Source organism: Motacilla alba, chromosome 9 (genome assembly GCF_015832195.1).
Source record: "Motacilla alba alba isolate MOTALB_02 chromosome 9, Motacilla_alba_V1.0_pri, whole genome shotgun sequence".
NCBI lineage: Eukaryota > Metazoa > Chordata > Aves > Passeriformes > Motacillidae > Motacilla > Motacilla alba.
Window position 1 is genome coordinate 18,082,960 of NC_052024.1, and position 13,350 is coordinate 18,096,309.

General features: G+C 50.9%; 1 protein-coding gene and 1 long non-coding RNA gene across 2 annotated transcripts in view; both read right to left on the bottom strand.

Moving 5' to 3' along the window:
- LOC119704402 overlaps window positions 1-3,165 on the bottom strand; it is a 29,765-nt gene extending 26,600 nt beyond the window's left edge. The window contains exon 1 of the long non-coding RNA XR_005257964.1: window positions 2,345-3,165. This is a non-coding gene — a long non-coding RNA (uncharacterized LOC119704402). The remainder of the gene's footprint in view (window positions 1-2,344) is intronic.
- A 6,336-nt stretch (window positions 3,166-9,501) lies between these two features.
- On the bottom strand, window positions 9,502-10,990 carry SOX2 (SRY-box transcription factor 2). The gene has a single exon (XM_038145606.1). The coding sequence runs from the start codon at window positions 10,590-10,592 to the stop codon at window positions 9,645-9,647; it is 948 nt and encodes a 315-aa protein (XP_038001534.1). The 5' UTR covers window positions 10,593-10,990; the 3' UTR covers window positions 9,502-9,644.
- Window positions 10,991-13,350: the final 2,360 nt, after the last annotated feature.

Consider the following 13,350-nt stretch of genomic DNA (forward strand, 5'->3'; position numbering starts at 1 on the left):
GAATGGCTTTGCCAAACTGTTCCAGGAGCTGATGCTATTTGTTACCACGATTAGGGGAAAAAAAGAACATTCACAGTAACATGGGTTTCTATAAGCAAACGCCGAGCAATTTTCCTCAGCGCAATGCATCAGCAAGTATATCCAAAAGAGCTTAATCTACTTCTTGCAGGTTAGGTGCAAGAGAAATCAGCAAGGGCTGCTCCGGGATGCCATGAAAATCCCGGCTCATTGGCTTGGCCGCGATAGGACGAGGCACATCAAATCGAGGTGGAGAGGGACAGAATCAATCAGTCCTCTTGGCTGAGGAGTGAGCCCTCGCCCTGGAAATGATTTCGAATAAAACTTGTGTAACCAAGTGTAACCTGTCTTATCCTGAGCAGACCGTCGTGAGGGTAAAAAAAAGAAAGTTTAAAAATATTATGGAAATAATAAAACAATCTGGACTGAATTAATGAGAGTGCAAAGTTTGTATCCATGTATAAGAATAATATATTAAGCCAAAAAGGAGACAGGTTATCTCTAAACAGGATTAAAATGCGTTCGTGTATGGGATTAGACCATTTCATCCATTTAAAAACAGCGTCTCTCCTCCTCCCCACAACACTTTATTATATATTAAAAAAAAAAAAAAGGCAGCAAAAAACTTTCCCCGTTAGAAGCTCTTGGGAAATGTGTTTTATTAATCGAGAACCTTTTTTTTTTTTTTTCCTTGCAATCAAATGCAACTGATGGCCCTGAATAAGCCGCCTTGTTAGGAAACGGGCCATTTTTTAAAACCTGTGATCAAAACAGACCTGTCTTCAGAGAGAGCACAGCAGATTTAAATGTTGGTCAAAAGGAGTCACAACTGTTCATTAAAAGCAAACCCTAACTAGTGCTAATGTATAGCCATTTTGTGAGCTCAGGACTGTAGAAAGAGGCGAAAAAAAGTCTGAGAGTGTGAGCTGATGCCGTGCTGGCTGGCAGTGTGTGGTCTATTGTAGGGAATGTGCTTTTTCCACTGAACAGAGAGCCCCCCTCTTTTATTCCCCAGCTCTACTGCACCTGCACTGGATCAGGGAGCTACTGCCATTCACCACATCAACAGAGAAGACATCTCTGACAGCACTCAATTCATTACATTTCTTCCTGCTTTTCAAACCAACGCACAAAAAAAAAAAAAAAAAAAAAAAAAAAAAAAAAAAAAAAAAAAAAGTATTGCCAATCAGTGCCTGGGGTGCAGGGAAGAAATCTTACAATACTTTATATTCGCCGCTCATTTTGGATTTCATTAGTCAGAAAACTCACTTCTCGGCCAGTTACAACTTTTCTTTCTTTCTTTCTTTCTTTCTTTCTTTCTTTCTTTCTTTCTTTCTTTCTTTCTTTCTTTCTTTCTTTCTTTCTTTCTTTCTTTCTTTCTTTCTTTCTTTCTTTCTTTCTTTCTTTCTTTCTTTCTTTCTTTCTTTTATTTTTTTTCTTTTCTTTCTTTCTTTCTTTCTTTTATTTTTTTTCTTTTCTTTCTTTCTTTTCTTTTTCTCTCTCTTTCTTTCTCTTTCCTTCCTTCTTCCCTTTTTCTTCTTTCCTTCCCTGCTTGGGGGGCTGCTGGCAGCGGTACCTGGGGCCGGTGCCACTCCCCTGCCTCGCCCGGGGCTCCGCAGCCCCGGGAGCGGAGATGGGCCGATGGCGGGGCTCCCCAGGAGAGAGTTTATTCATAATTCATGGGAGCAGAGCAGCTCTCCGGAGACGGGAGAAAGAAAGGGCCGAAGAGCCCGGAGTGTCCCGCAGCAGCAGCGGGGGGAGCGGGGCGGGGGTGTCACCGGGGGTGTCACCGGGGGTGCCGGGCCGGGGGCGGTGGGGCCGGCGGCCACTGCGGGGAGGGGACGCGCCGGCCCCCCTAACCCATGGAGAAAGTTGTTATCGGCCAAACTTCTCGACAGGGACTCCGAGGAATTTGGAGGTAGCTTGGTTTCTTGAAGGGCGGTTTTCAGAAGCATTTGCAAGCGAAAGAAACCGAGCCGAGGGGTTTAGATTCAGGTATTTGATCTCGCCGGACCCAGACATCTAATTAGAGTGGCCTCAGCGATTGAAATGGTGTTAATTCTCATTGTTCCCCTCTCAGATCCCTTGGCCCTCTACCGCTGGGATGCACTCCTTTTCAAAATTCTAAATAAAAATATTTCTATTTGAAACAACCAACCAACCAACCAACCAATTTCTGTATTTGCCCCTTTTCTGGCCCATTTCCTCCATCACAAGCAAAAGCAAAAACAAACTCCTGGGTATTTTTTTTCGCAGACGCTGGCAAAGAATAACACCCCCTCTGTGGGATTTTAACAGAAATAAATCACAAGGAGCTCTTGCCTACCTGAAGAGTAGGAGGAAATCCGACTGTCTGGTTTCGGGTGTAAAGTGTGTATCGATAAGGAAGACACAGCCGACTCAGAAACGGGACCCAATTAATCTATGGGTTTCTTTACATCACCCCCTGTTCGGATGTGTGCTTTGGAAATATTGATTCATTGCGACAGGAAAGTCGCAACTACTGTGTGTGCATAACATGGGGAGGACACGGAGCGAGAACCCGTAGCAACGCAAAGCCCACTCACGGGAGAGCCAGATTGCTTTTTAAGCTAAAACTAATAATTTCATAACTGATTCACATTCAATCTGGCGCCAATGACGTCACGGGGTATTAGCATACGAGGAGGGATGAAGCCAGTGTGGCTGGAGTTGATAAGGTGCCTCCTGAGGAATTCGCTGCTTGTTTTAATACATTAATTATTTCTCTGTCTTCCTCTACTTCTGCGATTTGTAAGAGCTTAAAGGAACCATCATTCCCAGCGATGCCAGAAGGACACGTTGGAGAGCTTCCCCCGTGGCACGGGAGCTGGGCAGCGTGGGGATGAGCCCCAGCCCCGCTCCCGGAGCCCGGCCCGGCCGCCCTGCGGAGCGCGGCGAGGCTCGGTTCTAACGGAGCCGGCTCCGGCCCTGGGCGTCCCTACTCGCCCGAGCGAAGTCGGCTGGTCCGGACCGGCCGCCCCAGCGCCGGGAGCTTCCCGCAGGATGGGAGGCGGGTTTGCAGGATCAAGCCCTCAGCTTGGAACGAGTGTGAGTTGTGAGTGTGCGTGAGTGAGTGTGAGCTGGTGCGCCAATACACCCCTGCGGAGCCTTCCCGCGGGAAACCCTCTGCAGAGGCCCGTGTCTTTCCAGCACCCGGTGGGATTCCCCCTTCTATCCCTCCCTATCCCCATCCCCTGCCGTTAATCACGATTTTCTGGGGAAAAAAAAAAAAAAAAAAAAAAAAAGCAAAAAAAAAGCGCCCACATTACGTCATCAGCCCTAACTGCTGCGGAGACGATGGGGTCACCGAGGACCCGGGGCGGGGGAGCCCGGGGGGGACCGGGCCTCCCCTCCCGCTCCCAGGGGCAGCGGCCGCCTGTCCGGGAGCGGGGGACATCCCGGCCGGGGCCGGAGCAGCGCTGCGCCCGCCGCTGGGCTCGGGACAGAGGGACGCGCTGTGGGGAGACGACAGACGCAGCCCAGCTCCGTGCCCCGGGGCTGGCAGCGCACCCCAGGCGTCCCACCGCCCCCAGAGCTTGTAGGAACCGGCGGCATCGCCGCTTTGGCCCCATCGAGCTCGGCCGGGCCCCGCAGAAGCGGCCTGACAGTTCCCCGCCCCGCAGGGTGCCCCTCGGGGACCCTCCCGAGCTGCGGCCACCTCGCTCCTCTGAAGAAGGCAACTGCCTTGGAATAACCGCTCGGTGACTTGAGTCAGAAACGCATTTGGAGGGAAGGAGGGAGGGAGAGGCGCTTTTATCAGGGACTCGGGGGAACGGGTAGGGGCGGGCGCAAAACACAAACAAAAGACAGAGAAATCCTAAAATAATTAAATTTAAAAGGGACAAATTAAAAAAAATAAACACCAAAACAAAAAACCTCGAAACATAAAGCCACTCTGTACAAGCTGTCGCCCACATGGCAGAGGTCCTGCGAGGCAGCACGCCGAGCCAGCCGATGAGCCAGGGACAAACTCCTGCAGAAACTTCTCCGGGCCGGGCCTGCTCCGTTCCCCCGGGCCCTCGCAGCGAGGACCCCCCGCCCACGGGCTTCCCCCCGCTCCTGCCCACAGGGCTGCAGCGGCCCGGGCTTCTCCTGCGGGACAGCCGGGCCCGAACCCGCACCGCACTGCGCGGGAATGGGGCCCGCGCTCTCCTCCAACATTGCTAAATTGTAATGAAAAACTGCAGCTTGTTTCGGCGCGCCCCCTCCCCTGTACGCACAGGCGCACACGGGCACAAACACACGCACACAGCACGCTCGCACACGCACTCACACGCGCTGCTCAGCCGCAGCGAACCCTCTGCGAACTCCAAAGCGCGGCTCCAAAACCGTCCTGCGAGGTCCGGGGTTTCGCTTTGTTCCTCCTCGCCGCTCCGCCCGCCCGCACCTGCCGGCGCAGAGGCTCCGCCGGGCCCGGAGCGGCCGCGGTGCCCGGGCAGGGCCGGCCCGCAGCACTCGGCTCGCCCTCCCGCTCCGGCACAGCCGAACGCGCGGCGCCGGGAATTTCCACCCCGGGTTCCTTTCCTTTCCAACTCGCAAGTGAACCAGCCCCCACACTCACTGTAGCGCTGTAGGTCCTCGCCAAGTGAATTGATTCCTCAAAAGCAAAACAGTACCAAACTCTAGCAATTCCCCGTGCCATCGTCAGAAAAACTGGTTTTAATTACCAAAACTGAAATAGCGGCGGTGCTAACTAGCAGGCGATCAAACCGCAATCAAACTTAAATCTCTGAGCAGTTAGCTATAAACTGTCAGCAATTGAAAAGTAAACCTGGTGCACACAAAGGCTCTGTTTAATTTTCTTGTTGTAATGGCTCTAAATGAGGACCCCATCACTATGCAGTTAAGCGGTGTTGCTTGTCCCCCTGAGGCGCTGATCAGTTCTTTTTAATGTGAGAAAACTGGCAGCTCGAAGCCCGTCAATGGAGCTCCCACAACAAAAGTCCTGAAAAGCTGAATGAATTGGGTTTGTAATTACTGCTTCCCTCTCCCCCCTTGCAGCTTATCTCTTATTCATTCAACATACATTATTGTCACCTAATCGCACACTCCCAACGTTATTTTGGGGTTTTTTTTGCCTTTTTTTTCTTTTCTTTTCTTTCTTTTTTTTTTTTTTTTTTTTTTTTTTTTTTTTTTTGGTATCTACTACTACGGACATGTTTGTTGTAGAAATTAAGCAAAATAATCCTCCCTTCTCTCTCCCCTCCTCACCAAGAAAAATGTTGAAACGACAGTGCCAGGCGAGGCTGACTGGCGTTGAAAAAAGCAGAGACGAAGCTCTTCTGCCATCAGAATGTCAGCATTTTGCATATATCCTCGGAAATCTCACAACCACCGAAGCAGGTTTTACATTTTAGTATTTGAATTAGATCAGGATTTAAATGACTGAAGTGTATCTAATCACACCTATCAGTAATGGGCCTCTTTCTTTCAGTGGGACTTACATTATATACTACTTAAATTGCTGGGCTATCTACCTCCTATTCGGAGGCAGATATCCAGCTCTGCTGCCCGTTGGGGACGGGGAGGAATTAATATTGAGAGAAAACACTCTGCTGTGGGGATCACTGTCGGCCCTGGTGTCCCACCCGGCACCAGTGGGCATCTCAAGGAATCAAATCGTGGTTTCGGCCAAGGAATGCCTGTCGGCAAGCGAGAGCCACGGGCTGGAGCCGGGGCTGCGAGGCAGAGACTCTCCCCAGATCCCCCACCGCAAGAAGCTGTCGGTTGCAGAAATAAGTACAGCTATTACAACCAAATCTACTAACAGTCTAAATAATTAATTGAACCATTGCTCTTTGACCCTTGGAAAGTCCAGTAGGGACCCGTTTGTAGTAATAATACCCCCGAATGAGCCCTTGTCAAATATTCATTTAGTGGTTAATGTGAGCGATTTCCCCCTGGGACAGTCTGTAATACCAGCTTCCCAGCTTTGGCAAGAAACCCTGCTAATCTACCTCTCCAGTTCCGCAAAATATTTTAACACCCCAGTACTTAAAAAGCTGTAAAAAATCACAGGGGAAACTATAATCTTATCCTTGGGTTCACTTCGGCTGTGTAGAAGGTTAGGGAAACACTACACTGGCGCTCTCGGGCCGAGCATCACTCTGGCTATAAAATACACAACAATTCGCGTGAGGGAAACCACGGAGAGCCCCAAAGGTCTTCAATAACCAAAATAAAAACATACCCACGAGCTCTGTTACACATTTCAGCTGCCATAAACGAAAGCCCAGGATAATGGCTGAGGTGTAAATGGCGTTATTGAATGTGTTGAATTTAAAATGAGCAGTGGACAATGGCGTTCCTCCAAGTAGCACTTTAAAAATAAAACTGTTCAGCTGTACATGTAAAACGCTTTGGGTTATCCTCCCTAAACGGGTAAATGGATGGATGGATGGATGGATGGATGGATGGATGGATGGATGGATGGACGGATGGATGTAAGGAATCTGTCCAAGGGATATCAGGTTTCAACCACATATATTCCAAATCGTACTCCGAAATCTAAGCTTAAACAAATTGCCCTTATAAAAAGTTGCTGAATTCACTAAGCCTGAATATGTGGCTTAGTGCCTTTTGTTTAGGGGTATTAGCTCGCCTTCTCTATGCGAATTGTAAAAGGACCAACATTTCCAAATACCCCCCTCGAATATTTTAGTTAGCACTTCAAAAAGGGGCCAGGTTTTATTGCTGTTAATTGGCTAAGATTTGCTTTTAAAAATGGAATCGTGATATCGATTGGGCTTTTATTCCTGGTTCTCTTTTCTCAGCGAGGCAAGCGGGAGCGGGGATGTGGGCTCGTTACCACGTGAATAATCCCCAAATGCATTGCAAACGCTCACAGCTCTGAAAAAGAATGTTTTACTCGTTGCATTAGCGTAAAAAGACACAGAAAAGGTTGAGAATCTGCAAAAATTGTTGTCCGGCCCAAGTACCGCGACGGTGCAGAAATAAAAGAGACAAAGGGAGCTAAACTACAAAACCAGGCAGTGAGCAAATCTCCACGTCTCCTGGTCTGGCAGTGCTAGTTTTCATCTGGACACCAGGCTTCAAGGATGGAGGCCAGAACTGAGCCTGAGAAATAGCAATACCAAATAAAAGCCACAACCAGCCAGGTAATTTTGTGTGTGCATGTGTGTGTGTGTGTGCGCGAGTGTGCATTTTACCCAGCCTTCTTCCCCCCCCTCGACCTAAAGCGAAATCCAGTGGCTGACAAGAAATACTGGAGAGGAAAGCTCAGCAACGCTTGCCCCGCGCCGGAGTGCCCACTTTGTGCCTTGCCTAAGCCAAACATCACATGCTTTCCTTGCCACGTACCACATGCCAGTAGCAGAACACACGACCAGTTCGCAATCACAGTACTTCAAATCCCAAAATCCATACCTTTATTATTATTATTATTATTATTATTATTATTATTATTATTATTATTATTATTATTATTATTGTTATTTACATCTCCCTCTCGCGCGTTTCCCCTTAGGGAAGCCGCGTTAGCAGCACCAAATACCCGCTGGGGCTGCCCAGGGGCTGCCCAGCCGCGCTGCCCATCGCCCCCTGCCCTGCCCGGGCCGCGGGGCCTGGCGCCGGCCCGGGCCGCCAGCGCGGAGCGGCGCGGAGCGGCGCGGAGCCCCGTCCTCGGCTACTGCGGGTACGACCGTACAAAGTAAAACTCTACCTGGCACGGACGGTGGATCTCTCCTTCTATATGGCGGGCGCCACCGCTTCTCTTTGGGGCTGAGACCGGCTGCAGAGAGTGTCCGAAACGGGGCTACACCGCGCTGGCAATTTAAGAAATAGGATTCAAGAAAGAGCTGTGATAAAACGTGAAAGTCTCTGGCATTCGACTGGTTTTGTTTGTTCGTTCGGTTTTTGTTGTTTCTTACCTCTGCCCGCCCCCACCTCTCACCTCCTCCTGCGCGGCCCAGGAGCCGGGAGAGGAAAAGTTTGGGAAGTGGCGGACAAAGGGAGCGGGCAGGGCTGAGCCCGGCCAGGCCGAGCGCTCTCGGCTTCCCGGCCGTGGGAAGCCGGCTGCCCTCCCGCCTGCCCAGCGGAAGGAGGCACGGCTGGGAGAGGGAAAAGAGAGGAGCGCATTCTCCGCCCGTGGCAGCCGGGAGGCCGCGGCAGTGCCCGCGGCCCGCCCGCCGCTGCCGCCGGCCCCGGCTCGGCCCCTCCGGGGGCAACAAGTGGCCAAAGGCAGCGGCCAGAGAACCCCCCGGAGCCGGAGCACCCCGCGTCCTCGGGAGGGAAGGGAAGGAACTGCGGAGCAGCCTCTGACTCCGCGTTCCTGTCCCCTCCGAAGGAGGCACAGGCAGTTATTCCATTAAAGCTACCGTACTTTCTCTCTCTACACACAGATCTATAAAAATATTCATGCGTTATATATATATATATATAGTTATATATTACTGCATTATTTATCGTACTCGGTTGGCTACGATGATACCTTCTACTGCATGAATTATTTAAAAAACATCTTGCGTTACAAAAATAAATCCAAGACTCAAGCGGAACTTCAGTGTCCATATGTCAAAAATTTATTTATCTCAAACTGTGCATAATGGAGTAAAAACTTAACTTGAATATGTACCTGTTATAAGGATGGTATTAGTTCAAGTATATACATGGACTGTCGGCAGACTGATTTCAAATAATACAGAGCCGAATCTTTAAAATACAACTACGGAAAATGAGGAGGAAAAAAAAAAAGAACTTAAAATATCATCACAATAAATTTACAGAAATATTACAAACCATAAGAAAATATTTCAAACACAGTAATTTCAGGTTGGTAATTTTCCTTTTTTTTTTTTTTTTTTTTTTTTTCCTTTGAACAGGATGAAGTCTGGAAACAAAAAGTTATTATAAATTAACAAACGGCGTGTGAACCTGCATGGCAATTTTTGCTTTTTAACAAGAAGTTAAAAAAAAAAAAAGAAAAGAAAAAATTTAGTACAATCTAAACGTTTGCCCTTATCCAGCAAACCAAGCCCATGGTTCGCAAGTACTCATCCTACCTTTTTTAATCTTTTGTACAATTTCTAAAACAATTTAAATGTCCAAATGCCATAAAATAATTTCCTCTCCTCTCGCAGCTGCTATAAATTCAGCTGCCACAACCACAATGGTCCAAGAAGACTCTAATTTTTAAAAATAATTGGCAAATTCGCGAGCTTGTTGTTTTTTCTTCTCTCTATATTGCCAATGGACATTCTGATTGCCATGTGTCTTTTGATAAATACTGTACAAAAGTTGCCTGCAAATATTAAAACATCTTCCTCTTCGCTCTTTGAGTCTAGCTCTAAATATTATTGGTAAAGACTTTTGCAAACTTTCTGCAAAGTTCCTACCGTTTTAACTAGAACTTTTTAAAAGTTTTGTGTAGTTGCTTCCCCTCCGAGATCTATACAAGTTCCTTGTCGGTTTAATTTCTGACACCCCCCCCCCCCCAAACCCCACCCCCACCCCCCTTCCGGAGTTTTCTCTGTACAAAAATAGTCCAAAAAAAAAAAAAAGTCCAGAATTTCTAATAAAAGTTTTTTTGTTGTTTGTTTTGTTTAGTTTTCCTTTCCCTCCCCTCCCACCCCCCCGGCCCCTTTGTCTTACATATGTGATAGAGGGAGTGTGCCATTAATGGCTGTGCCAGGAACAGGTGCACTCTGGTAGTGTTGGGACATATGAAGTCTGCTTGGGGCAGCTGGTTCTGGTACTTCAGCACCTGGTAGATACATGCTGATCATGTCCCGAAGGTCCCCAGCTTGGCAAGGAGCCCTTGAATGAGACGAGGAAGTGACTACGGGGGGACTGGAGCTGGATTCCGTCTTGACCACCGAGCCCATGGAGCCCAGGGCCATGCCCGGGGTCCCTTGCTGGGAGTAGGACATGCTGTAGGTAGGCGATCCGTTCATGTAAGTCTGCGAGCTGGTCATGGAGTTGTACTGCAGGGCGCTCACGTCGTAGCGGTGCATGGGCTGCATCTGCGCCGCGTTGTGCGCGTTCAAGCCCGGGTGCTGCGGGTAGCCGAGCTGCTCTTGCATCATCCCATAGCCTCCGTTGGTCCAGCCGTTCATGTGCGCGTAACTGTCCATCCTCTGGTTCACCCCAGCTCCCAAGGTGGCCCCAACCCCTACCCCAGTCGTCATGGTATTGGTGCCCGGTGCCAGTAAGCCCCCCGGCAACGTGTACTTATCCTTCTTCATGAGGGTCTTGGTTTTCCTCCGGGGTCGGTATTTATAATCCGGGTGCTCCTTCATGTGCAGAGCTCTGAGCCGCTTGGCTTCATCAATGAAGGGTCTCTTTTCCGCCTCGGATAAAAGTTTCCACTCCGCCCCGAGCCGCTTGCTGATCTCGGAGTTGTGCATCTTCGGGTTCTCCTGGGCCATTTTCCGCCGCTGCCCGCGGGACCACACCATGAACGCGTTCATCGGGCGCTTGACCCGGTCCGGGCTGTTCTTCTGGTTGTTGGCGGCCGAGTTGGAGTTGCCTGTGCCTCCCCCCGAAGTTTGCTGGGGGGCGGGAGGTTTCAGCTCGGTTTCCATCATGTTGTACATTCAAACTACTTTTGCTGGAACCAGCCTTGAGCAGAGAAACGAGGAGCAGCCGCAGCGGAGTCCCAAGCCGGACTTTTTTTTTTTTTTCCTAGGGAGGGGTAGGAAAGGGGGGAGGGGGACTCCCCAAAACCACACTTGGATCAAGATCAGGATCTTCTTCTTCGCTGATGGATTAATAATGCTAATAACTGCTATTATTACCGCCGGAGTCTTGATTTTAAAAAACTTCTTCCTCCTTTTTCCCTTTTCTCTGCCTGCCGCGCTCTCTCTCTCTCTCTCTCTCTTTCTCTCTCTCTCTCTCTCTCCACCTCGGTCTTAAAGAGCCAGCAAACTACTTTACCCCCTTTTGCAAACACACACACTCTCTCTCTCTGCCTTGACAACTCCTGATACTTTTTTGAACAAGTTAATAGACAACCATCCATGTGATGGGGGCTTGTCAGGCAATAAATGCGTTCGCTCCGGCCAATCAGCGCGCGGCGGCTCCGCCACTGAGGACAAGTCTCTTCCCCTGGTTTTGCATGAAACGGGGCGGGGGCTGGGCGCGCCGGGACGGCTCGGCGGGGAGGCGGGCCCGGGGGCGGCCCGGGCGGCCACTGGGAGCCTTTGTATCTCCCCTTCCAGCAACAGGTCACACACGCCTTTTGGAGGAAGTGGGTAAACAGCATTGTTGCTACGTGGTGGTTTTTTTTTTTTCTTTCTTTTCTTTTTTTTTTTTTTTTTTCTCCCCTTTAAGTTGATGTTGGCTTGGGGCTAGGAGAAGCCATGGGGAGAGCGGAGCGGGAACGGCTTCCCCCAGCCCTGTGCCGGTGCCCCTCGGGACAGAGGGGCTGCGCGGGGCCCTGCGTGTGCCTCGCTCGCCCCGTCCAGGCCGTGCAGTCCCCGTGAAGCGGAGCCTCCCGCCGGGCCCTGCTGCTGCTGCCGCGGCCGGGGAGCGGAGCTCGCAGCGCAGCGCCCGGGCAGAGGCTGTGCCCATCCCCGGGCCCTGCTCCGCGCCACAGCGCGCCGAGCCCTTCCCCCCGGCCTCCGGCCTCGCAGGAGGGGGACGTCCAGTGCAAACACGGCTTTCCCACATGCCATCCCCGCCGAACACAAAGCGGGGCCGGGACCCCTCCGCAGCTGCTGGGAAGGGCTCCGGGCCGCGCTCCGTGCGCCGCTGGGCCCGGCGGCGCCCTCACCCCGCGCCCGCTGCGGGCCCGTTGCGGGCGGCGCGGGGTGGGCGCAGCCCGGGGCTGGGGGCACGGCCGGGCGCTGCAAATACGGAGTTTTGTTTCCCTTGTTGTCACTACACGGGCTGCACAAAGCCCCGGCTAAGTTTACTTCCACTCTCTTGTTGGGATCTTTGTTGCTAAACCGCACTTGACGACAAAGGAAGGAGGGGAGAGAGGACGCGGAGCGGGAGCGGGGGGGAGCCTCTCGCCGCCCTGGCCGCGCTCCCCCGCGCCGCTCCGCGCCTCCCCTGCCTCCACGGGGTTGCTCCGCCTTTCGGCGCGATGGCGCTGCCGGCGCGGAGCCGGAGGGGCGCGGGGGAGCCGCGGGGGAGCCGCGGGGGCCGGAGCGCGGCCGGGCCGCGGGGCGGGGGCCGGGGCAGCGCGGGGCGGCCTCAGCCGCGGCGCTGCGGCGCCCCCTGCCGGCCCGGCCGCGCCCCGGGCGGGAGCCGCGCGGGGCCGGGGGGAAGGGAGCGGGGAATGACACCCGGCGGAATAGCGATAGTAATAATAATGATGATGATAATAACAAAGAATAATAATAATGATAATAATAATAACCCGCCGGCCAACAGGAACGCTTTTTTTTTTTTCTGTACGTAGATTACGCAAATAAATCCTATCGGGTCCAATGCGTTTAATTCGAAAATGTATACATAACCCCTGGATGAGTGATGGGTTAAACCGTCGAAAAACAGGGGCAAATTATGAGATGGGGGGTATACCCGGATTGGGATTGTCCAGACGTTGCTGAATGCACGGCGGCAGTTAACTGTGTTATTGTTCTCCCTTTGGTCTCCAGTTGATAAAGTTATTAAAAAATAATTTTAAGGATAATTATTTTGAATTTTTTTTTAAAGGGGGTGGGTGGGTGGTGTAGGTGCTTGCTCATTGTGCTAAACCGATAAGCGAGGGCTGGCGGTGCACAGGCAAGGGGTTATTTTTGCTCTGGCTGTAGCTGCGGGAGGTGCGTGGGGTGCTCGGCCCAGAGCTCCACGCAGGACCAGGCATCGTGGGCTGCCCCGTGCTCACTGAGAGCCTTTCGGGGCCTGGTCCTTTCCTAATTGCATTTATCATACGAATAAAGCATGGGAAGTGCCTAACAATTGTGCTATCGGGAGTATTTACGGCTCTATTTTAATTAACGCTTTTAATTATCGATGCAATAAACTGGCATATATACATAATAGTGCAATACAGGAAATAACGTGAGGGCGATGGATCTTTTGGGGCATTTAGTGCCTTTCCTCTGGGTATGGAGGTTTGCTTGGCTGGGAATACACACACGGGTGGGCGGAAGCAGAGGCAGACCGGGAAGCTGGCTACAAAATAAAAAAAAAAAAAAAAAAAAAAAAGAAAAAAAAAAGAAAAGATGAAATGGTCCCTGATTTTCTATATTAATGACAATAACACCACTGCTCTCTAAGAATACAGCCAGGGAAGGGAGGCCTGCAGAGGGACGGTTTAATCTGAGTGGATTTAAAAAATCGTTGCCTTTGGTATAATTTATGGAAATGAAAAGTGCTTACATTAAACAAATAGTCTGCAAA